The sequence below is a fragment of the Mustela erminea genome, chromosome 7 (genome assembly GCF_009829155.1).
Source record: "Mustela erminea isolate mMusErm1 chromosome 7, mMusErm1.Pri, whole genome shotgun sequence".
Lineage (NCBI taxonomy): Eukaryota > Metazoa > Chordata > Mammalia > Carnivora > Mustelidae > Mustela > Mustela erminea.
This window is the reverse complement of record NC_045620.1, coordinates 89,636,125-89,657,929: the sequence shown is the minus strand read 5'-3', so window position 1 is coordinate 89,657,929 and position 21,805 is coordinate 89,636,125. Positions and strand designations below refer to the sequence as shown.

Sequence of the window (21,805 nt, the reverse complement as noted above, 5' to 3'; positions counted from 1 at the left end):
ATATAACAGAATGACATGCAACCACGTTTTAAAGAATATAAAGATACAGAAAAACATCCACAATATACTTTTCAATAAAAGACAATGCAGATTATAAAAAAGTACAATATGATTCCTGTTTTGATTTTGTTTTTAAACAAAAGGATGCACACATGCATAAAAGATACCTAAAAATGTCAGCTCATCCAAAATCTTAATGGTGTTTATCTCCAGCTGGAAGGAATACGGGTGGTTTTCACGTTCTGCTTTACCCTGTGTTGTGCTTTCTATATCTTCTCCAATGGATAAATCAGAAAAAATTAAAAATATATATTGCCTCTTTCTAGAAATCCCTAAGACGTCAATACAGCAATGCCTTCCGCCGGCACCATGAACAGAATTTAACTGTTGGCAGGTCCTATCCCTTAGGGCTCTCCCAGCAGCTCGGGAGCAGCTCTGGCTCTCAGCATAGGACTTTATGAGGATGTAATGAAGGCTAACACCGAGATGACACCAAGCAAATCAGCCCAGTTGCAGACAGCAGGCCCCGGTAACAAGACAACCAAGGTTCCTCAGTCACCCACACTTTCCATGCCTCTGGGAGGGGCAGAGAAAATCAAGTTGCCCTTGCCCACAGAACCTTCTTGTGTCCCAGGTCCCAGCAGTCCAGATCTAATCTAGAGACTTCTCTGTTCCCACTGGCCCATGCCACACCAACCAACACCTGGTCCTCATGCCAGTAAACAGGATTAAGGTAAAACTGACAAAATACACTAAGAGATAACTCAGCGCTGTCTGTTTCTGAGAATCTTCCCCTAGCTCACTCCCCATCCCTCCTCCATGACACAGGACAGGTCACTGTGTTTTTTGCTGGATCTCAGGAAATACAGTTGATCCCAAACAACATGGGTCTGAGCAGCATGGGTCCGCTAATACACAGATTTTTCCAATACAGGGCTGTAAATGCATTTTCTCTTCCTGATGATTTTCCTAACAGCATTTTCTTTGCTCTAGCTTACTTTATTATAAGAATACAGTACATAATACATATGATATACAAAATATGTGTTTATTGACTATTTATGTTAGGCTACCTGTCAACAGTAGGCTCTTAGTAGTCAAGGTTTTGAGGAGTCAAAAGTTAATCTGTGACTTTTCTACTGTGCAGGGGCTGGCGCCCCTAACTCCATGTTCACTCCCTTTCCTCCCTTCCCTTAACTCCCTGCCCCCACCCCCAGCCCCCCAGGGAAATCAATGAGCCCACAAATAGGTAAACAATACATACATGAAGACTGGACGGAGAAGATGCCATGTTAGTGGGGGCAGAGCCCAACAGACCGTCTGCAAGCTACAAATTAAACACGCTGGTTAGCAACAGGATTAGAGAAACCACTTCAGGGAAGACTGGACAGCCCCAAGGAAGGAGAGCTCTCCAACCAGGGAGGATATAGAAGTTGTGGGAGGAACATGTGTTTTGGAGTTAGGTAAGCCTGAGTCTAAATTCTGTCCCCATTACTCTATCAGCTAGCTGTGTGACCTTGGTCAAGCCCCCTGACCTCTGTGAGTCAGCATCCTTATCCAGAGAATGGGTACAAAGCCCAGCCCCCAGGGCAACAGTGAGTATGGAAGAGACGAGGGCCATGCACATCTAGCACAACTAAGGCACATGGAAGGGGCTCAGCCAATGCCTCTTCTTGCCCACTTTCTCACTTCCCTTGGCACCACTTAGTGCCATTCTCACATGTCCTCCCTACTCAAACCTCCCCATCCCAGACGTAGCCCAAGCTTCCCATCATCCCCAGTGGTTTCTTCTAACAGCTGGTCCACACCAAGCTCTGTTTCGGCACGATTCCTAAGTCTGGTTTCTGAGCCTTTTCTCTTCAAAGACAAGAGCCAGGATATCCTACGGCTTCCCCCAAGCCTGTAAAAGGGGGGACTTTGAGAGTGTTCTAGTCCAACATGCCTTTGCTATCCTAGAGAAAACTTCCTGCATCTTTTTTCTGGCATCAGATCCTTGCCTGCAGTCTTCTGGACCCACAACTCAGTAATTTATAGGGTGAGTCCCTGGGCTGCAGGGCACAGACAGCCTCAGGAGTCAGGAATGGAGACAGGTGACTTTTTCAGAGACCGCTGTAATAGTCCCAGAGAAGGTGATGGGGCTCTCCGTGGATGAGTACCAGTCTAGGCAGACAAAGCCAGGAGAGCCATTCCAGGCAGAGGACATCACAAGTGCAAAGGAGCATAGAAATAAAATGCGGCACAGCCAAGAAAGCAAATGGCTCAGGAAGGGATGGCAGGCACCGGGCAGCAGGCAAATAAGGCTGGAGGGCAGAGGACACCGGCCAGGATATGGAGTTCCAGGGTCAGGCCCTCTCTGGCTTTCAACCCTAAGCAGGGGGCTCCAGAAGGCTCCACAGGAGGCTGAGCCCCAGGGGGCTGTCCTCTCCTTGGCAGGAAGAACCAGGGAGACACTCTCACCTGGGGGAAGGGCAGGAGGAAGTCTGCTGGGACCCGGAGGGGAGTCTTGGAACCCACAGAGCCATCTCTCCCCTGTGAAGGGGGAATCACTGAGGGGATCCTACCTAGCCTCCCCTAAACCAGCCTTCTGGCTGCCCAGAGCCAGAAGCATCGGCAATGGCCAGTAGGCAGCAGGCCAGGCCGCTGGATGGTGCCAGGGGACAGGCCACACGTGTTGGTGGATGTGGTGTGACCCCTGGCAGAGACTGGATGAACTCCACGCAATCCCCCACTGCTGGCCACCTCTGCCCCTCCCGCTCTCATCCTGAACCTCACAAGAGCCTTTCTTGTTATTTTTAATACAGTTTGTTTTTAGAAAGGTGAGAGGGAAACCGGCAGTTCACCAGAGCAAAAGGGAGAGAAAATAAAGCTAAACACAGTGCTCCAAAGATCTGGTCCCGCTTCCGAAATTACACGTTCCCCTTTGGGACTCGGACATAATTTGCTGCTCCAGTTCTGGGGGCACGTCGCCACCTTCACAGTGTCCCGGAGACTATAAGTGGAGCCGCAGGCTCAAAATGAGCCCCAGCTGGGGTGGGGGAGGGGGGAGACTCAGCACCCTCCCCCACAGCGTGGGGAGGAGGTCTTCATGCCTTCTGATGCCTTCACCACACCAGCCTGCACTTCCTCCAGTATCTGCCCACCTCACACACACGAACATGCACATGTACATGCACACGCACTCACGCACGCCGTCCCACCACCAAGCCCACGCTCCCACTTCTTTGCCCACAGGACAGCCCTCCTCTTCCCTCCGCTGTTCTGACCCCACCAGCCTTTGAGGCCAGCAACCGCCAGAAGCCCTCCTGGTCACTTATCCCATGCTGACCTGCAGAACCAAGAGAGTCCGTGATTATTTTTGTCCCTAGCTGATGAGGCATCTTGTGTGAGATCAGCTACACACCTCCCGTCTCTCCCAACCAGGGAGAGAATTTCAGGGTGTTCTCCTCTTTACCCCTCTTCACCATGCGTACGGACCCCAACCCAGACCCAGGAAGTTCTCCTTCTCTGGAGACTTACAGGGAAGCCCCCACCCAGGGTGGGCTCACAGAATGACAGGCAAGAGTCACCCGTGACTCCAGGGACATCTCAGGGGGACAGACGGGGTGGGCAGGGGTGCCACCTCTACCCCGAACTTCCAGACCCTCAGTAAGGGATAGGGGCAGTGTGCTCTGTGTGTGTCCTGCACACTCTTTCTCCCACCGGTTCATCACCAGAACACCAAGAACCAGCTCGATGAAAAAGCAGGTTAGTAAGCAGAGACCCCAGGTTGTGTTTTAAAGAAAGAAATGGAGCCTGATTCTGAGTCAGAGACAGAAAGAGAAGCCTGCCAGCACAGGGGCGGGGGCCGGGGAAGGAAAGGATGGAGAAGAATATGTGGGTAGCAGTTCATTCCACTTGGGCCCTTGGTTGGAGGTGATGCCTATTCGTTCATAATTATCCCACATTTTCCAAATTTTATATAATTAACATGTATTTATAGCCAGAGAAAAAAATAATATATCCTTTTTTAAAGCAGAGCGTTAAATGGAAGGAAAGAAGCTCTGTCCCCCTCTTTGAGGACATACCCAGACTGCCCTCAGAATGTCAAAAGTCAAGGCCATGATTCCTGAACACCACCTGCCAAGTTTAGACACACCCTTGGGAGTTTACGCGCACCCCTGCCCGCACACACGCGTGTGCACACATACACACTACCTCCCCCTCAGGCAACAGGTCTAAAATCTACACAAAGGAGAGCTGCATGGACCAAAAATAAACTGTGGAGTTAATTCACGACAGCCTGTCTCCTCCAGGCCCTGATCGCCAGAGAAAAGTTCAAGAGGACAAGCCTCTTGACCCCGATGGGGTCTCCTCACTCCAACATGGCTGCCGACCTAGAAGCCTGAGGCCGAGCAGACAGATCTGCTTATACATACATTTTGGACCATCTCTAGAATCAGCTGCTCCTGAGAGAAACCAGACATTTCTAGAAACCTGAAAAACTCTCTGCTGTGTCAGGCCGATGACAACATCAGCGGGTCTGAAGTGACATTTCTGATGTGTGGCAGACTCCCCCCAGGAGCTGAGCCCATGATTGTTAGGAGGTGAAGCCAGAAGAGAGGAAGTGCCTTGAGGAAGGAGACAGGAAGGACCGAGACTGAAGCTGGATCTGGCAAGAGCGTTGTCTGAGACTGGGGAAGATTCCTCAGCTAGGTCCGCAGCCAGGACCCGGTGAGCTCCGCAGGGTGGACTGCATCGCCAAGAGCATGAAACGGGCTGCAGAGAAACATGGGGTTGGACAAACAGGAGCCAGGCAAAGTCCAGATTCTGCCAGACTTCTTGTCCCTCCAGTTCCCAGAGAGCAGGGATTTCTATTTTTGCTGGGGGAGGGGAAAAGGGATACAAACCTACCCAGAATTATCTATTAAACCATTTGGAATGGTGCCCATTGCCTCCTGGCTCTGCCTGGACCAGACATATATGATCACTGGGTCTCAGAGGAAACACAATATAAAATTGGTCTCCCTCAAGTCCCCCATCAGACACCATCAAGCCAGGACTTCCTGGAGACCTGCACTGACCTCCCTGTTGGCCTTGGGGTTCCCCAAGAGGAGAACACTGTCTCCTCAATCAGACAGGGAGCTCCATGAGGGCAGGGTCCAAGCCTCCTCCATCAGAGCAGGCAGATCTCTCTTCCTCCTTCTCCAGGCCCATGCCTGAGGTCCCATGAGCCCAGACCCTCTACATGTGGCCACACCTCTGGGAGCCCAGATCCCAGCTCCTTACCCTTTGGCTGGCCAGCAGCTCTAGCCAGACTGGCCGCATGCTCCACAAAGAGCACTCCCTGCACTGGCTAAACCCCAGCCCCAGTTCACTCATGTCAACGCCAAGAGGATGTCCAGACCGGGCCTCCTCACCATCTGCCTCTGGCTGTGCCTGTAGCCAACAAGACTCAAAACAGCCCCCCCCCCACTACTCACCACCCCATCTGAGTCTGTAGACATTTTGAGGCAGCACACACAGAACGGAAGTCCGGCTGGACAAGCCCTGCACTTCCGTGCATAGACCCAGAGAGCCCACTGAGGGGGCAGGAAACAGGAGCCAGGACTGGACAGCCTGGAGTTTGGAGCTACGTATCTGCCTAACACAGCTACAAACACCCACCCAGGCCAGAAGGTACTAGTATTGAACATAGCTGAAACCTGGGTAGGACCATCCAAAATTTCCACTTGGATTATCCCAGTCTAGAGAAGCTCCTTCTCAGACCCATTCAAAGAGGAAAGAGGTCAACCATCCGTCCATCCATCCATCCATCCATCCGTCCATCCGACCATCCATCCGTCTGTCCACCACCCACACATCCACCCATCCAGATGGACTTCACTGAATATGTCCTTTCAACCAGCCCTGTGCTGGGCATTGAAGACACAACAGGAATGCAGTCGGTGACTGTCCTGAGCCTGGTCTGGGGAAGGTGGCTGAATATTTGCAGAAACAATCAGGACGTAGAGCAAGGACAGTGACCAAGATATAGGCAGGACTTGCAGGAGAAGGGGGGGAGCCCGCGACAAATCCTGGAAGCAGGTGACCATACCTAAGTTGAGTCTTACAGAATGATCGGGACTAGACCTGAAGATGTCCCCAGCAGGAAGGCTAGTAGGCAGAACCCCACAGAGTCACAGAGGTGGGAGAGAGGAGAGTGTGGGGCTTCTGAGGACTCTTAGCATCAAAGAAACTATAGAGCAAAACCTCTTGCCTCAGTAGCACCTGGGCCCATGTCAGAGACTTTCCCTTAGAAATGGGAACAAGCAAAAAAGAAGCAGAAATCCATCCTAAATGTTAGAGGGAAGCCCTGTAAACACATCTCCAGAGCAGCTTTGAGGATCCTGAGCCCAACTTAGGACCCCAGTATGTTCTTTTGCTCCTGAGACCGATATTTGTTTGGTGGTTTAAAGAAAACAGAACCTCCTGAAGTGGTAGGCCATCCCTGGATCAATAAACAGACCAAGAGCCTGAGGACACACACATTGTCTACACTAGCTGGAGGCTCTGCCTCTGGGCAGCGGGGAGGCTCTGGGAGCCCCAGGTGCAAGTGCTGTGACCAGTGACCAGCATCCTGCAAAGCCAGGAGGAGGGTGACAACCTGGAACAGAGAGCAGGTCAAGGCTGGTGCTCACTGTGAGGCCATCTCTACTGAGGGAAGGACTGAGTGACCTTGGTCCTACAGGAGCTAGAGCACCCCAGGGCCCAAGGCGGGGAGAGTGTTCCCTGCTCTGTAAGAGATACCACAGACCTCCCGCCATGCAGTTCAGTGTTGGACTCTGGGTCAGCAGCTGGCCCTCGGTTGCCAAGTACATAGCAAAGGGATGCCTCTTACTGGACCGCAGGGTTGGATTCCCTTGGAATAAGACCCTCCCAACCCCTCATCTTCTCTTTTCCTGGAGATGGAGGGAATCGGGTAAGAAGGACATTGGCTTGGACACAGACCCTTCCTTTTCAACTGCTTCCAAGAAGCCCCCACTCCCAGCAGGGCTCTGGCTAGGGTGAGGCAACAGGGCTGGAACACCCTCATATCTGCCTGGTCACTCTCTCCCCATCTTCCTTCTCTTCATTGGCCACTCCCACCATGTTTCCTGAGTAATTGTCAGCAAGAGCCCTCAATATAGCCCTCTAGGCAGAGGGCCTGTTTTCTTCACACACTTGGAGGAAAATGATGTGATCTTGCCCAGGAGACCACATACAACCTTCTTCCAACCCCTCCACCCCACTCCTGATCAGACTGAAAGCTCCCATCCGGGTCCCTCCACCTATATAGTGTCCCACCCCCAGGATACAAGGGAGATGTCCTATAGAGGCTGTGTGGTAAGGAAGGGAAGGGAGAAAGAGGAGGAGAGAGGAAGAAGGGTTAGGGGCAGCCAAGGCCTGTGGAGTTGGTGTCTCTCCCGGGGAACCAGGGCTTGTCTTACCTGAACGGGGATGAGGGGCTCCTTGTCATCAATGTCAATGAGCACGTCTTCCCCAGGACTGAGTAAACTCACATCATCTGTAGGGAAGAGCGGTATCCAGGCCCAAAAGGGGCTCCCTCAGGGGGCTTGGCCCTCTCTGGGCATAAAACTCAGAAGGCACTGAGTCTTATGAGGTAAGGGGCCTCAGCCTTCCACCCTTCCCAGTCTGTGTCCTCCTCTTCCCACCCATTTCTTCCCTTTTCTGTCTCCATCTCTCCCATCTTCTTCTCACATTCCCTGTCTCTCCGGTTCTCTCTCTTCCTCCTCATCCCATGGAATCCCTGCCTTTCTCTCTCCCTCAACTCTTCCCGTGCGGCCTCCCATGGCAGCCCTAGCCTCTCAGCAGCCTTGAGCTAGGAGATGCCCTGAGGATGGCAAGATTCCCACCCTCCTTGTCTTGGTCAGTTGAAAAGAAACCACTTCTCACTCAGGTTCTAGCAAGAGGAGGGCTTCGGCACACATCTCCCCTGGGACGCCCCACCTGCCCAACCCCTTGGCCTCGGCCCTCCCCCTCAGCAGGCCCACGCCCTACCTGGACCGCCCTGTGGGGACGGACTCTCCTCGGAGTACAGGTCACACATGAAACTCTCCAGGGAGCGGACAGTACACTGGCCCACCACGGGCCGGCGGCCAAACTGACGATTGTCAATGACCTTGATCACAATGGGGGGACAGTAGAGCTCCTCCCTGGGCAGCATCTGGGTAGAGTGGGAGGGAAGGTCTGGGTGGTGGCCTGAACCCATCTCTGGGTGGCTTCAGAGGAGTACTGGGGCTCTCCTTCACAGGACAAGTTCAAGGAGCGGAGAATGACTAGAAACCCACACATAACCCCCAAGGGCCATAAATCCAGAGTGGTGGTTGGCCGAACCCAGGACCTGGCCAGGGGAAGAGAAGCTACACACCTTTTCAGTCTGCCTCTTGAATGCTGTACGCAGAGGCTGGCTTTTCCTCCCACAGCCTTACCTTCCAAACGCATCCAGCTCAGCCTGAAGCTAAAACAAGTCTACTTTCCCTGAACCCTCACTGGTCGGGGAAGGGAAGAAGAGAGAATTTGGCCCAGGACTCAACATTTCTTGCAGACAGTCCCCCCCAAGTGGATACTCAAGAGTTGGCTTACAGACCCAGATTCTTCTCCTCCCAACCCCAGCCCCGAAAGCACTTTGAACACAACTTGAAATAATTTATATGCTCTCCTTCGGTGGCGGCTTTGGCTCAGCCAAGAGGAGGCTCCTGTTGACAGCCACTGGGCCTGGAATTTCTATAGCGCTTTCATCTTGCAAACCATTTTCCTTTCCTCAGACTTGCCTTACTCTGGCCACTAGGCCCAGGCAGCCTGAGGAGCTGCAGAGGGCTGGGGGCCTGCGGGCTGTGGGGGTGATCCCACAGCAAGGCTGGAGGAGGACCCAGTCAGGGAAGGTTTGGAGGAACCACGGAAGGTCAGAGCCCTGGTGGGGGGCTGCCTCTGAGGCGAGCTCCAGGGGGCTGAGGACGGCCCCAGTAGGGACAGGTGGGTCCTTGGGACTTCTGGGCACTCAGTGTCTGGGTAGGAAGGAGCGAGCTGACCCCATCTGGGCTGCTCACGGGCTTCAAGTCTTCCATTGTGGAGGGGGTGCCATAGACAAATGAGGTGGGAAAGATACCGTGACCTGCCCAGGATCCCACGGGGAGTCAGAGCCCACAGCTGAGCTGCCCAGAGCCCTGTGGACATTCTAGGCACGAGGACTCTGGAAGGGGACAGCAGGGAAGTCAGGCTCACCACTTCCATGAAGAGGGTGCAGACGTCAAAGTTGGGGTTCTTCCGGAGGTTCTTGATGACACAGGACTGCACTGTCTGACCCCCGCACTCCACCACAAGGCTGGGGGAAGAGACACTGGCCAGCTGATAACTTTTCATGTTCCGCAGGCCCCACGCCAGGATCTGAGGACACAGAGTGAGGCAAGCAGCTGAAAAGGCTCCAGACCCCACGAAAAGTCGGGGCCAGGAACCGGGAGGGCCAGGTTGCCTCCCTACCCCAGAGCCAGGCTCACCTCTATGGCAGTACGCTGGAGAACTGGCTTGATGTTCTGGGGAACCATATAGATGTTGGCCTCCCTCTGAGGCGGCGGGTAGGGCAGGTCTGTGTCCTCGGACTGCAGGGGCGGGGCGGGGTGGGGGTTGGGGGCAGGCGTGACAGAGACAATGGTGGCACGAAGACCAAGGCAAAGAGATGAAAAAGGGGAAGGACAGTCGGGATGGAAAGAAGGACATGTGTGGAGAGACAGAAACAGAAAGGCAAAGGCACACAAGCGTGCGAGCAGGCAGGTAAAAATGAAAAAATAAAGTCAGTTTCTGCCAGGCACCATGTTTTCCGGAGTCATCGTTCCAGCACCTTGGCCCTGGATTTGGGTCACCTTGTTTCACGTGAACCCCAGATCACCCCCTCCCATAATAAAGGCTCTGGGGCACCAGTGAGCTGCTCAGGGTCTCCCCGTTCCCCCTGTCCCCGTCCCTGCACACACACTGCCCCCTTGCGTCTTAGCACACCCACTCCAGCCCCATTTGGTCCTGAGAACTATGTACCCTCCCCCTAGCCTGGTTCTTCTACCTCCAGGCTCGGACCCTCCTGACCTACCATTCACCCTGATGTCCCGTCTCCATCCCCCACACCACACCCAAACACCTGCCAGCCCCAAACCCCGACTTCTCACATCTGTCCTCCCTGAAGACAGAACACCTGCTCTGTGAGCCAGAAAGAAAATTGACAAATAGGAGAGGAGGACATGTAGGCCCGTCATCGGCAGGCATTAAAGGGAGCCGCAGGAAGGCTCCTTCACCAACACAGACCAAGGATGACAGCAGCTTCTATCAACTCTGCCTACTGAGGGAATGCCTGGAAGACCCGGGCAAGAATCTGCAGTAACCACAAAGATACACGCAGGGAAGCCGCTGAGGCAAGGCAGGCAGGTACCGCTGGGGGACAAGCAACTACCATGTCTCACAATGGTTAGAAACACGGGCTCCACTCCACCCGCTGCTGACTTAGGTGTTTATTACATCTTTCTTTGGCTCCTTTTTTTTCATCGATAAAATGGTTATTAAAACTTGCCAACCTCTCAAGATTACTGTGAGGCTTCAAGAAGTTAGTACTAACACTCAGAAGAATGCCTGGTTCACGTGAACCCTGAACAGCTCTACTAGTCCATGTGGCACCTTTGTGGCAATTCTTCCCGAAGACTCTTTACTTCCACGTCAGAAAATCGTCATTATTTTACTAGTTTATTAAAACAAGACGCTTTACTGCCACCTACTGGAAAATTGTTATAATAAATGCAAATATATGACGTCTGCACTGGAAATTGCCTCCCTTTAGACATAGAGCCCTTGTGCAGTGCACAACCCACACGTCCATACAAGAAGGCCCTGACACTCAGGAAATGTTGACTATAAATAAAAGGGCTATGCTGGATACTTTACAGAGCTTGCCTTGTGTAATCTCATTTAATAAACAATGGAATCAGTAGACTAATTCTCCAAGTGACTTGCTTTGGGCTCCTTCTCAAAGGATGGCGGATCCATGTACAAATGCTCTGACGTAGATGGTGGGAGCAGCTGGAGCCTGACCTGCACTGGCTTCCTCTTGCCTCCATGAATCACTTCACAACCAACCCCAGGCTGTCACTCCTGCCCAGTGACACAATGATGACACTACGCTTCCCTGACCTGCAGCGGTAAGAAGTTCATTTCTAGAATCAGACAGACCTCAGTTCCAGTTCCAGCCCTGCTGCTTTCTAGCTGTTTGACCTTGGGCAAATTACTTAATGTCTGTGACTCATTACCCTCACATGAAGATCCAGGGTAACAATACCCTTATGAGCCTGCTCCAGCATTTCAGGGACAGAACAAGTAGTAAGTGGCACCCAGGAGCGGCTTAGTAAACTGTGGCGACTGGGAGTATGACCTGCTTGTTGTTAGTACCATTGTCTTTACCAGAGAAGAACCGAACCACGAGAAGCATCTCTCAGAACAGCACTGGCCTTGTAGTTAACTATCCCTATGTCTTGTGGGCACACAGTGAAGGAATTCCTAAGCTACCTCCACACCTTCAATGCAAGAGACAAGGGATAGGAAGCACCTACATTTTCAGTCTGGCTTGGAGAGAGATGCTGTCAGGACGAGGGGGTGGGGGCGGTTGATGTGCTGAGCAGCCACAGAGCACACCTCCAGGGGGCGCTGTGCACGTCACAGTGCACGTAAGCAACGGCCTGGAGGGTGGAGGCAGGGTTCTTTAAAATGAGGATTTTGCCTGAAGGCCTGCTGATGGTCTGTCTGTGGCCTGCTTAAGGCTGATGCCCAGCCCAGTGCATGGGGGGCCCCGGGGCCAAAAACTCAAGACCAAAAGGAACAAAAAGAAGGGATCAGGGAGACAGAAAGAGCAAACCTCTCTCACATGCTTATACCATTCTCCTGAATCACCAGGCAAACTCATTACTGTATTCCCCCACCCAGAACATTTCTCTCCAGGCCCCCAAACTCTGGGCACTGCCCCTTAGATTCTTGTTTCTCCCTCATTTCCATGTTCTGTCTTTCCTCCTGGCTCTGTTGAGTTCCATGGCGATGATGTTCCTCTCTACAGGCTGAGGACAAGGCTCCCCACTTTCAGGAACCTGTTTATGAGGAGGACAGGGAACAAGAACCTCGAGAAGGCTAGGCTCCAGTACCGTTTGGAGGAGGCCCTGGAGGAAGAAGGCAGGTGCACACAGCTGTAGAACGCCAGCCCGGCGGACGCAGGAGGAAGAAACAAGCAGAGACAGTGGTTAGAGGTGTGTTCTCGGGCAGCTTCCTTGGCACGGCGTGAGGCCACCATTCTCATCCCAAAGCCATCTGTGTCCTCCTCATTGTTCCCAGGGGTCCAGGCACATCTAGGCTCCCTGTGTTTGTCACCAGCCCCATCCCCCACCTAGCCTGCAAGCCACCATGGCAGTCCTCTGTCCGCCCCCCACCCCCCCACTGTGCACACTACACTGCCCATCCATCCCATGGAGTTATGATACACCCACAGCTAAAGCCTCTCTTGTTCCCCAGCCCTGTCCCGTCCATCCTCCCCAATTCCTCACAATATCGGCTGGATCATTTCCTTCCCCATTTAAAGTTGGTCTCTCCGATCCATCCCTGCCCTGCTCTCCATGTCTTCCAGTAGCCTCCCTACCTCTCCCCTCTCTCCCTGAAAAGGTCTGCCTCTGTCCACTGCCTCTCCTTCGCTTCCACGAGGCCCTCTGCCCAATGCACTCATCTCTGCCCCTGGCACCTCTGCCTGGGAAACTTCTCTGTCCAAAGTCAACAACAACCTGCTTGTAGCTCAGCCCAAAGACCACTGGTAGGCTCACATCTCTCCCGCTCCCTCAGTAGCCTCCTGCCAACTGACCTCAGCCTCCTTCCTAAAACCATCTCTCTGGTTCGTCTCCGCTGCCCCTTCCCCTCTCCACCCTCTGCTGGTTGGTTTCCTCCTCTGCCTAGCTGTCTCCTGGGCTTTCTGCCTCCAGGAGTCTCCCCATATTCCCAACCTCTTATTGCTCAGTTCACCCATGTGCCCTACTGGCCTCTGACACTGACCTGGTCCCAAATTGGATTCTCTGACTTTCCCCTCAAAACCTGCTCTCTCCCAACGTCATCTCAGAAACACCACCATCCACACTGACGATCAAGCCAAAAAGCCCCAAGCCACCATGGCTCTCCTTCCCCTAATCACCATGTCCAGTAAACTACCTGGTCTTCATGACTATCTCCTAAACTTCTCACAAGTCCACCTACCTATCTCCTTCCCTCAGTTCATACCCTCACCCTCTCTCACCTGGATTCACCAGCATCCCCCTAAGTGGTCTCCTTGCATCTGGTTTTGCAAATCCCTTCCCAAGAGCCAGTGCCTGCTGCATTCTGTAGCCAGGGGGAACTTTCTAGAATGTCATTCTGTTTAAAACCCATCAAACATTCCCCAGCCACTCAGAATGAAGTCCAAACTCCTTAACACGGCCTCCAAGACACCTCACATTCTAGTTCCTTCTGACCTTGCTGGTCTTACCTCTCACTTGATAACCCCCCATTCCGGGGTCCCAGATAAGTGATGAACCACCTCCCGGAACATGCTCAACACGGGCCCTTCTGAATTTCTAGCAGGTGGAAAGAGGCAGCCCACTCTCTTTACCTTTGAGGCTCAGAGTGGCCGGTCCCTGTGTTTGAAATGCTCTCTGCCCACTTCGTCTAGCTACCTCCTACTCAGACGTCAGATCTCCATTTAAATCTTCCTGGTGTCCTGAGCTGAAGCTAAGCACCCCCAAGACTTCCACAGCCAGTGGACTCACTCCCACTGAAAGACACCGCTGCGTGTGTTCAACCACCAACTCCACACCCTGGGACCATGATTGAAATCCCTGCCCAGTAACTGAAGGCTGATGAAGGGTAACTGAGGGGAGGGAGAGATGGCGAAGGAATGAATGGGTAGGCGGATGGTGGAATAAAGAACCTACTCTAGCGTCCCCTCCCCTCCTTCCCAGCACTTCTGTCAGTGCTCCGTGGGTCCTCACCAACCCCTCCCCCTCTCCTGTGCCTGCTCATCACTCCCTCAGTCTGAATGGGTTTCCCCTGTGCCTCCGGGAATCTAACACATCCCTCAGGGATGTTTAAGCTCTCCATCTTCCAGAAAATCTCCCAACCACCCCAGAAACTTCTTATCACCCTATTCTCTGGCTTCTTTGACCTTAAGTGACCCCGTGGCCCCCTTTCCCAGGTCCTGACTGGTCTCTGACACCTCACTGGGAGAGTCCTACGGCCCCGGCGAGAGGGCCAGCTTCTAAGCCTGAGCTGCTCGACTTCTGGTCCAGCCAACCCGGTCCATCACCTCCTTCCCAGCCAGTGACTCTTGGTGGGGGTGGGCTGCAGTGATCCTCGTCACCCCCGGGGAAGCCTTTCAGCATCACCAGGCAGGGCAGAGGTGTAGACTTGAAGCGTCACCGGGACATCCTAATTCACTGTCCTACATGAGACGGGGACTCTGAGGACCACAGACCTCGAGGGCAGCCATACAATATAAGTCTAATTAGATGAAGCCACGTTTGACCGATGCCTCTCTTGCTCACCCTCCCCACCCCACGATGTGCAGGGCAGACACAGGGCTACTCCACTGATGGGTCCTACAGGTGGTCAAGGCTTTGCCTCCATCAGGAGGACAGGGACCCAAGGACAAATGAGGCTCTCTCCCCTAGCAGAGAGAAATCTACCCTTGGGCCCCCTTCAGTCTATCTGTCCAGTAGGCCAGCTTGGTACAGAGAGCCAAGGACAAGCCATGAGGGGGACTTCCTCCTCTAGGTCCCAGGGCCACCACACCAGACAGACGTTCATTCCCATAGCAGGGCTAGGGGAAGGGGTGAAATCCCCCAGCCACCTAAGTAGTCCTGTTACCAGTAGCCCCACAGACCCCCACATCCCCCAGCAGGGTACAGTCAGAGGACCCTCTGGACCTTCAGATCCTGGCTCCTGGAGGAGCTGCTGGGCAGGGGCAGCCAGGCGTGCTGGGAGGGCTCCATTGTCTGCCTGCCCCACCCAGCTCGTTAGGAACAACATGTTGCTCTAATTACACTTCCCAGGAAAAACAGTGTTTTAAATTAAGGCCTTGGGGGAGGGAAAGGGGGAAGGGGGGACCACTGGGTTTATTTTCCTGATTGCAAAACACCAGAATTTTCCTTCTAGTGGATTTGGGGGTGCAGGAGAGTACCTCATGTACATCTCAGACTAAAAGCCATACCCTGGCATTGGAAGGGGATAGAATGACATCTGGTTGGCCCTCTGAGCCCTCAGTGAAAACAGCCATGGAGCCTGCAATCCCTTCCACCAGGGAAACCCCTGCCTGCCTTGGAGCAAGACAGAAGAGGCAGAACCAAGGATAATGCCCCGAACCACGCCCCCTTCCATGGTCAGGTCTGCAAGCCCCAGCTCCCGCCTATGGCACCTCCAGGTCCCCAGGTAGGGTCTCCCTCTGCACATGCTCCACATCCCTGGGCGGGGTGTGGGGAGGTGCTGGTTGTTAAGGAAATTGCCATCACCTCTTCTGCTGCCTGTGTGTATTTGCGCGTGTACACGCTGGTACACGCTCACACGTGCATGTGCACGCTCTCCAGTTCTCAGGAAATCTAAAATTGCAGTTTCTTTGAACTCATTCCCCTTGGCAGCATGGACCGCCTTTGTTCTCCAGACAAAAAGGAAAAGAAACGAGACAGAGGGCTCAGAAGAGGCGGGGAAGAGGGAGAGAAGGAGCCGGAGGCCAAGGAGCAAACGGAGGAAGAGGGAAACAGGAAGGGAGAGCAGAAGAGGAGAAGGCGAACAAGGCTCAGGAAGGGGGGATTTCTTACTCTACCCTGACAGAAAGACAGACTGGGGAGCTAGGGAAGGAAGTCCTCCCTTCATCCATGCTCTCTGCAAGGACCCAGGTCTCCCAGACGTCACCAAATCCTCAAAGACCAAGACAAGGATTCCGACGCCCCCTACCAGAGCTCCCAGAGAGGGCTGCTCCAGAGGGGCATAAAGCCTGGGGGAGGGGAAATCATGTCACCCAACCAACTGGCCCCAGCCCAAGGCACTGCCACCTAGCCCCCCCTCCCCAACCCCTTCTGCCAGCCCTGGCTTCAGATGCTAGCTCAGTGTCACCTCTCTCAGAAAGCTGTCCCCACGGTCCTCCACCCGCTCTGGGAGCCGTCAGCACACCATGGACAGATGTCATTCCTGGACTCTGTCTCCCACACAGGCATGGGATTCACTAGCCTGAGGCATTCCCCACCAGAAAGGCTGTTCTTAAACCATCCTTCGGAGTCACAGAAACCTCTTACCTGGTCCTGCCCTTGGCTCCCCAACCCATGGCCCCCAGCGGCCACACAGCTCCCTAACAAACCCATCTGTCCTGTCTGCTCCCAGACTTTCGAGGTCTCTGGTGGCCAGTGTCCAAGAATCGAAGCTGCCAGCACAACCTCAGGGAAAGCTGGCACACTCTTCACAGAGATCATGCTGGGAGCCCCAAGGGGGCTAAATGTGGTAGTGGGGTGGGGGAGGGGGCACATAAAGAAAACTCCTGCTAAGGCCTCGGGCTTCCCACAGGCCCCATAGCTGCAGCTGAACTGACCTATCACTGGGGATTCTGGAAACTACATAGGATCCAGGACCTTGGTATGAGGCTTAGCCTTCAAGTGCATGGAAAATGGCCGAGCCACGGAGTCCCAGGTCTGGGGCCGAGGCCCCTGAGAATGAGGGGGTCCACAAGATCATCTCCTGGGGTCGTCCCCTGAACCAGCTGATACTCTATTCATCTCCATTCGTCCCGCCGGGCCTCGGACCCTTCGACCTACAGACTCAGCCTCGCCCTATGCCCAGCAGACCCCACGATGTGCTCTCCTCTGGTCCTGTTGACCCACACCCCACCTCAGTCTGTGGCTTGGCTGGCTCTGCAGCAGGCCACTTGGCCCTCCTCGCGGGGTCTGGCCCCAAAGCGGCAAATTTTGATTTGCTTCCTGACAACGAGACCACAGCCAGACCCCTGCTCTCGGAATCTGAGCCTTCACTGCTACATATTACAAATCCACTTATTAAGGACTTTAACTTTTTTTTAATAACTCATCCCTGGGCTGGGTCTTCTTCAGAGCAGGCTGTGGGTTTTGGCCACAAAGCACTCTCAATCAAGAGAAAGGGCTCCGTGCTGCTTCCCTGGACAGGACTCGGCTCCCCTTTCCAAATCGGCAGTCTTTCGCAACCGTAGCCAGAAGCAGGAGGCTGCCTGTCAGGCGCAATTACGGCCAGCTCACTTGGCGGACCCCACCTCGGTCTGGGAGCGAAAGGAAGTGAGGTAAGGGGCGCGGGGCCGGTGGAGCCCACATCCTGACCCTGCATTTCAAGTCCAAATTGCACTGAAAATGTCAAATGGTGTCCGCTCCCAGCCTGGGGATTCCCTGATGGCAGGAAGTGGCTGCCCTTTTCCCAACCCATCTGACCAGGGTCCTCCTTCCTGTCTCCCTGCCCAGGCCTCTGCCCCTGCTCCCTCCTGAGGTCCCACTCACAGATGTGCAGGAGGCCACAGGGGAACGTGCTGCTCATCCCTTGTGGCAAAGGATGGAACTTTACTTCTTATGGAAGCAAACTCCAATCTTCTTCCAGAACCTAGGAATCCCCAACCCCACCGGCCCCTAAAGCCACCAGGCCCTAACCTGGTGCTTGGCCCCCTCAGCCAAAGGCACGTTTCCCGTCCTCCTGCAACAATGTCTGGCTGATGCCACCTTCACCAGAAAGGCTTCCTTGACTACTCTGGCCCCTTGTGAACTTTTTATTCTTGAAAACATGCCACCTGGTAATCAGCCAGATGAGACACTATTTCTGCCAGGAGATCCAGGTGAGTCCAGCCTCCAACAGGACAGCAAGGCTTCTGGGGCTAAAATCATGCCAGGATATACCCCAGGCAGCCCCAGGTCTGCACAGAGTGTGGGGAATGAAATCCAGGCAGGTCCCTGAGTGGCCACTGCCCACTGGGGCACCAGGAGCTCAGATGGCTCTGGGACACTTGTCTAGACAAGAGCCTCCTCCTTCCCTCTGTCCCCACATGTCCCTTCAGCTCACCTCATCCAGGATTCCTGACGTATCGTGCACCTAGGCCACACCATGGGATGTTCCGTGTCCAGGGGATCGGTGGAGGGAAGAGAGGAGGGAGGAGGGGGGGTAAAAGCTTAGCATTAGTGATAAGGAGCACTAGACTGGGGCAGCGAACAGCACACCAGATGTCACCCTAAGTGAAGCCAACAGAAATGTCCTCCCATCGAGGGCCATGGTGATGCACTTCTGGCCGTGACTTCCACATGGTTCCTGAGAAGGAAGGTGTGATGGGGTGTCGATGCGGAGACTGGTAGGAGAGGCCAAGGCATGAACCTAGAGCCCAGGTATCTCCAGAGGTGATGGGAGAAAGGAAAGTGACAGGTGGTAGGAAGGGTCCCAGACGGGGGTGCAGCAGCCTCAGGAAGCAGCCAGGTCTGACCCCTCAGAGCTGCTGTTTCTGCTGGAGCATGTGGACCTGGGTGAGGCAAGGAGAAACAACTTGGGTCCCCAGGGGCTGGCCGGCCCGAGAACAGGCGCTTGGACTGAACAGGAAAGAGAGATGGAGAGAAGCCAGAGCCGGGAGAGCTGGGGGAGAAGCTGAGGGTGGAGTGGGGGGCTGATGGCAAAGGAGGGCCTGCAGGGTCCAAACGGTTGGCAAATTGTGCCGGCTGCCTCGAAAGGGAGGAGGCATCCAAACACAGCCGGAATGACCACTTGTCCAAGCGGCTGCTGAGCCCGGCGAGAAGAACACTCCCCAAATCAAATTAGCAGGGGTGCCAGGAGAGGGTTTGCATTTTCTACCATGACTCCCACAAGAAGAAGGGGAGTGGAAGCAGGGTGGACATCCCCACCACTAGCAGAGTGAGGAGACTGGGTCACAGTGGAACCGTGGTCTAAATCACAACTTGGGGACCGAACATGCGTCGGAGCCCCTGGAGGGTTCATGAGTACATGGTGGGGGGCGGGCTGCCCAGTGCCCTCAGGGAACACTTCAGTCAGTTTGAAGTGGGGCCCAAGACTCGGCCTTTCTTACCACACCTGGATGGTTTTCAGCCCCTGGCCGCACTTTTAAACCCACCCCCACCGCAGCCCACCGGGGCAGCACCGAAGGCCACCAAGGCCTGGGCTACCCCACCAAGAGGTGGTGTTTTGTTCAGTCTGGGGTGCAGCCTGAGTGCGGGTGATTTCCCAAACTGCCTAAGGGATTCTAAGAGGCTGCCCAGCTGAGGGCAACTGGTCTGGGTGGCCAGGAGGTCATTTCATTCTGAGAGTCTATGATTCCCGGAATTCTCTGGGAAGAAGGACAGGAAAGACCAGAGCTGCACAGGGACCCCAGCCCCTGCCCACCCTGCCCCGTGGTCCCACTGGACTCTTCCTTTGCTTGAAGGCAGGAGAGTGGTGGTATTTGGCTGATCACCCTTCCTAGCCCCGGGGTGGGGTGGGGGTGCGGCAGGCCAGGAGGACAGCCGTCCGTTAAAGGAGAAAAGGTGAGGGCAACTTACCTCGAAACCAGGAATATGGTGAATGGCCGGCTAGGATGCAGAAAACAAGAGAGCTATGGTCAGGTGCCTGTCACCCAAGGCCCCAGCACCCTGCTTTCTGCCTTGGCCAGGCAAAGGCGTTTCCCCCCGCAAAATGACACCCATGGACTGTATCAGTGATCAGACAGTGCTGGGGTTTGTGCTCTGTCCCCTGGAGGCCCAGGGACTCTCAGAGGAAGCTCGAGGTGGCGGGAGACGGAAAGGGAAGCCAGGTGGGTAGCATGTGGTCCAGACACCTCACTGGAATATCCCTATTTCTATCTGGCCTACCTATGGAGTTTCACCCCACAGAAAGAGCGACTTTGGAGAGATGGTTGTAAACCAAATGCCCCCTGTCAGAGCAGGGAAGTGGCTGGCCCTGGGTCATGAGGCCAGGCCATGGCAGAGGAGGACTAGAACAGAGGTCTTGCCCTTACCCGTCTGCGGAGATGCCCCCATCACACTTACGACCCCCCCGAAACCAGATCACAGAGGTCCGGCTCCCAGAAACCACTTCAAGTTATGATGCAAGGGGAAATACAGCCAACGGCCAAAAGATGCAGGCGTTCTAGCACAACCCAGATTCCCAACGCTCTCCCCAACAGTGAGAGCATGTTGTGATTTGGAGTTCAGAAAAGATGGGCAGAGCCAACCCTCAGCAGAAGGCCTGACAGCACATGGCTGTTCAGTGTTCCCCACTGACCGTAGGCCCCCAGTCAGGGAAGAAGGATATATGAGAGTCCTCTCTCCTCCACGGGGGCCATCCCCTCCCTGTGCCCTCTTGTTCTCCCCCACTATGGATGTAGTCCCTGCCTGGGCTTCCTGGATGTGGATATGAGCCAGCCTCACCTTCTCTCTCTGGATGAGCTCAAAAGAGGCCAGGAGCTCGCCCGCTGGCTGGCTGCCTCTTATCAGGGGGAACCAGGCCAGCCGGGGCATCCGTTCCAGACTGGGTTGACACATGCAGCGGCCCATAAACTCATCTGCACCCTAGAACATGGAGAAAGAAGAGTCAGCATCTCCCAGTCCAGGCTTGCCAGTGGCGTCAGAGCAATCCCCAGATCCATACCCAGCCTCCTGCACTTGCAAGAGACTCAGCAGTTAGGGCACTCCCCTGGGGCAGAATGGTGCACTCTAACCCCCTCAGAAGAACGTGAGGACAACATGCAAGGGAACTCTGACCACCGTTGCTAGATTTGCAATTCCATGATGGTCAAAAACCCCTCTGTAGATCTAACTAGCCTTCACACTGATTTAATTGAATCAAGTTCTGAGCCCCTTAGAGACCACAGTGACAGCCTCCTGGCATTTCCTTAACGCCCTCATCACAGGAGGTACCTGACATTTCCATGGGCTTTTTCATCTCCTTTCAATCTACCTGGGAAAACTGTGATCGCTCATCAAATTCAGTGAGTCCTGTTAAAATGATGTTTTGATCTTATCATTCCCCAGCTCAGGCACCTTCCGTGGCCCCCACCCCCACTCCCTGGCCCACATCGCCTCCAGCATGGGAGGCCCCTCACTGGAGCCTGCTCGCCTCTCCTGCCCTGTCTCATTCCCTCTGCACCGGACTCCAGCGTGCTGGCCTCAGCTGCCCTTTCAGCCCCTGGCTGTCATGTGGGCCATCTCCCCGAGCCTCGGCTGCCCCCACCCCTGTACTAGAACTTGCACCTGCTCCCCCGCCTCCCTCTGGCCCAGCCCATCCCAGTCCTCCTGCCTCCCTCTCCTTCCTGCTGTGCTGGAACGCCCCACCGCCTGGCCCGAACACCCCAATCACATTTCCTTCAGAGCCTAGGTCTTCCCCACAGGCTTTCCCCAAGTGCCAGCCCTGGGAGATGGGCTATCTCTCCCTCCTGGGAATCTTCTAGAGCTGTGCTCTCCAGTACCTGCGTCGATTCAAATATAAAGCTTAACTGATTAAAACTGAAAATGAAAATGGGGTTTCTCAGGTGGCTTGGCCACTTTTCAACTGCTCAAGGCCACATGTGCTGAGCTGCTCCCATTCTGAACAGCACGGCCACTGAGTTTGGCCAGCATCCCGGGAGGGTCAGCTGGCCAGCTCTGGAGAAGGGCCCTGCCTGTGCCCCTGGAGGTGTCTCTCTACTCCGTGGGGGCATCTCAGCTCCCACCGACACTGGGAACGCCATGTGCCGACCACTTAGCCCACACACAAGCACCCCATGACCATTTGTGGAGTCGATGTA

General features: G+C 54.5%; 1 protein-coding gene across 21 annotated transcripts in view; it reads right to left on the bottom strand.

Moving 5' to 3' along the window:
- DYSF (dysferlin) overlaps nt 1-21,805 on the bottom strand; it is a 204,191-nt gene that overhangs the window by 55,938 nt on the left and 126,448 nt on the right. For 8 of the 21 annotated variants that reach the window (XM_032352437.1, XM_032352430.1, XM_032352438.1 and 5 more), the window contains 7 exons: nt 20,451-20,591; nt 19,584-19,613; nt 18,109-18,138; nt 9,513-9,614; nt 9,241-9,402; nt 8,017-8,182; nt 7,446-7,522 (listed from right to left, as the gene is read on the bottom strand). In XM_032352437.1, coding sequence (XP_032208328.1) covers nt 7,446-7,522; nt 8,017-8,182; nt 9,241-9,402; nt 9,513-9,614; nt 18,109-18,138; nt 19,584-19,613; nt 20,451-20,591 — 708 coding nt within the window. Of the gene's footprint in view, nt 1-1,264; nt 1,328-7,445; nt 7,523-8,016; nt 8,183-9,240; nt 9,403-9,512; nt 9,615-12,182; nt 12,225-18,108; nt 18,139-19,583; nt 19,614-20,450; nt 20,592-21,805 lie in introns of all 21 variants that reach the window. The other 13 variants (XM_032352432.1, XM_032352426.1, XM_032352435.1 and 10 more) reach the window with 3 other exon arrangements.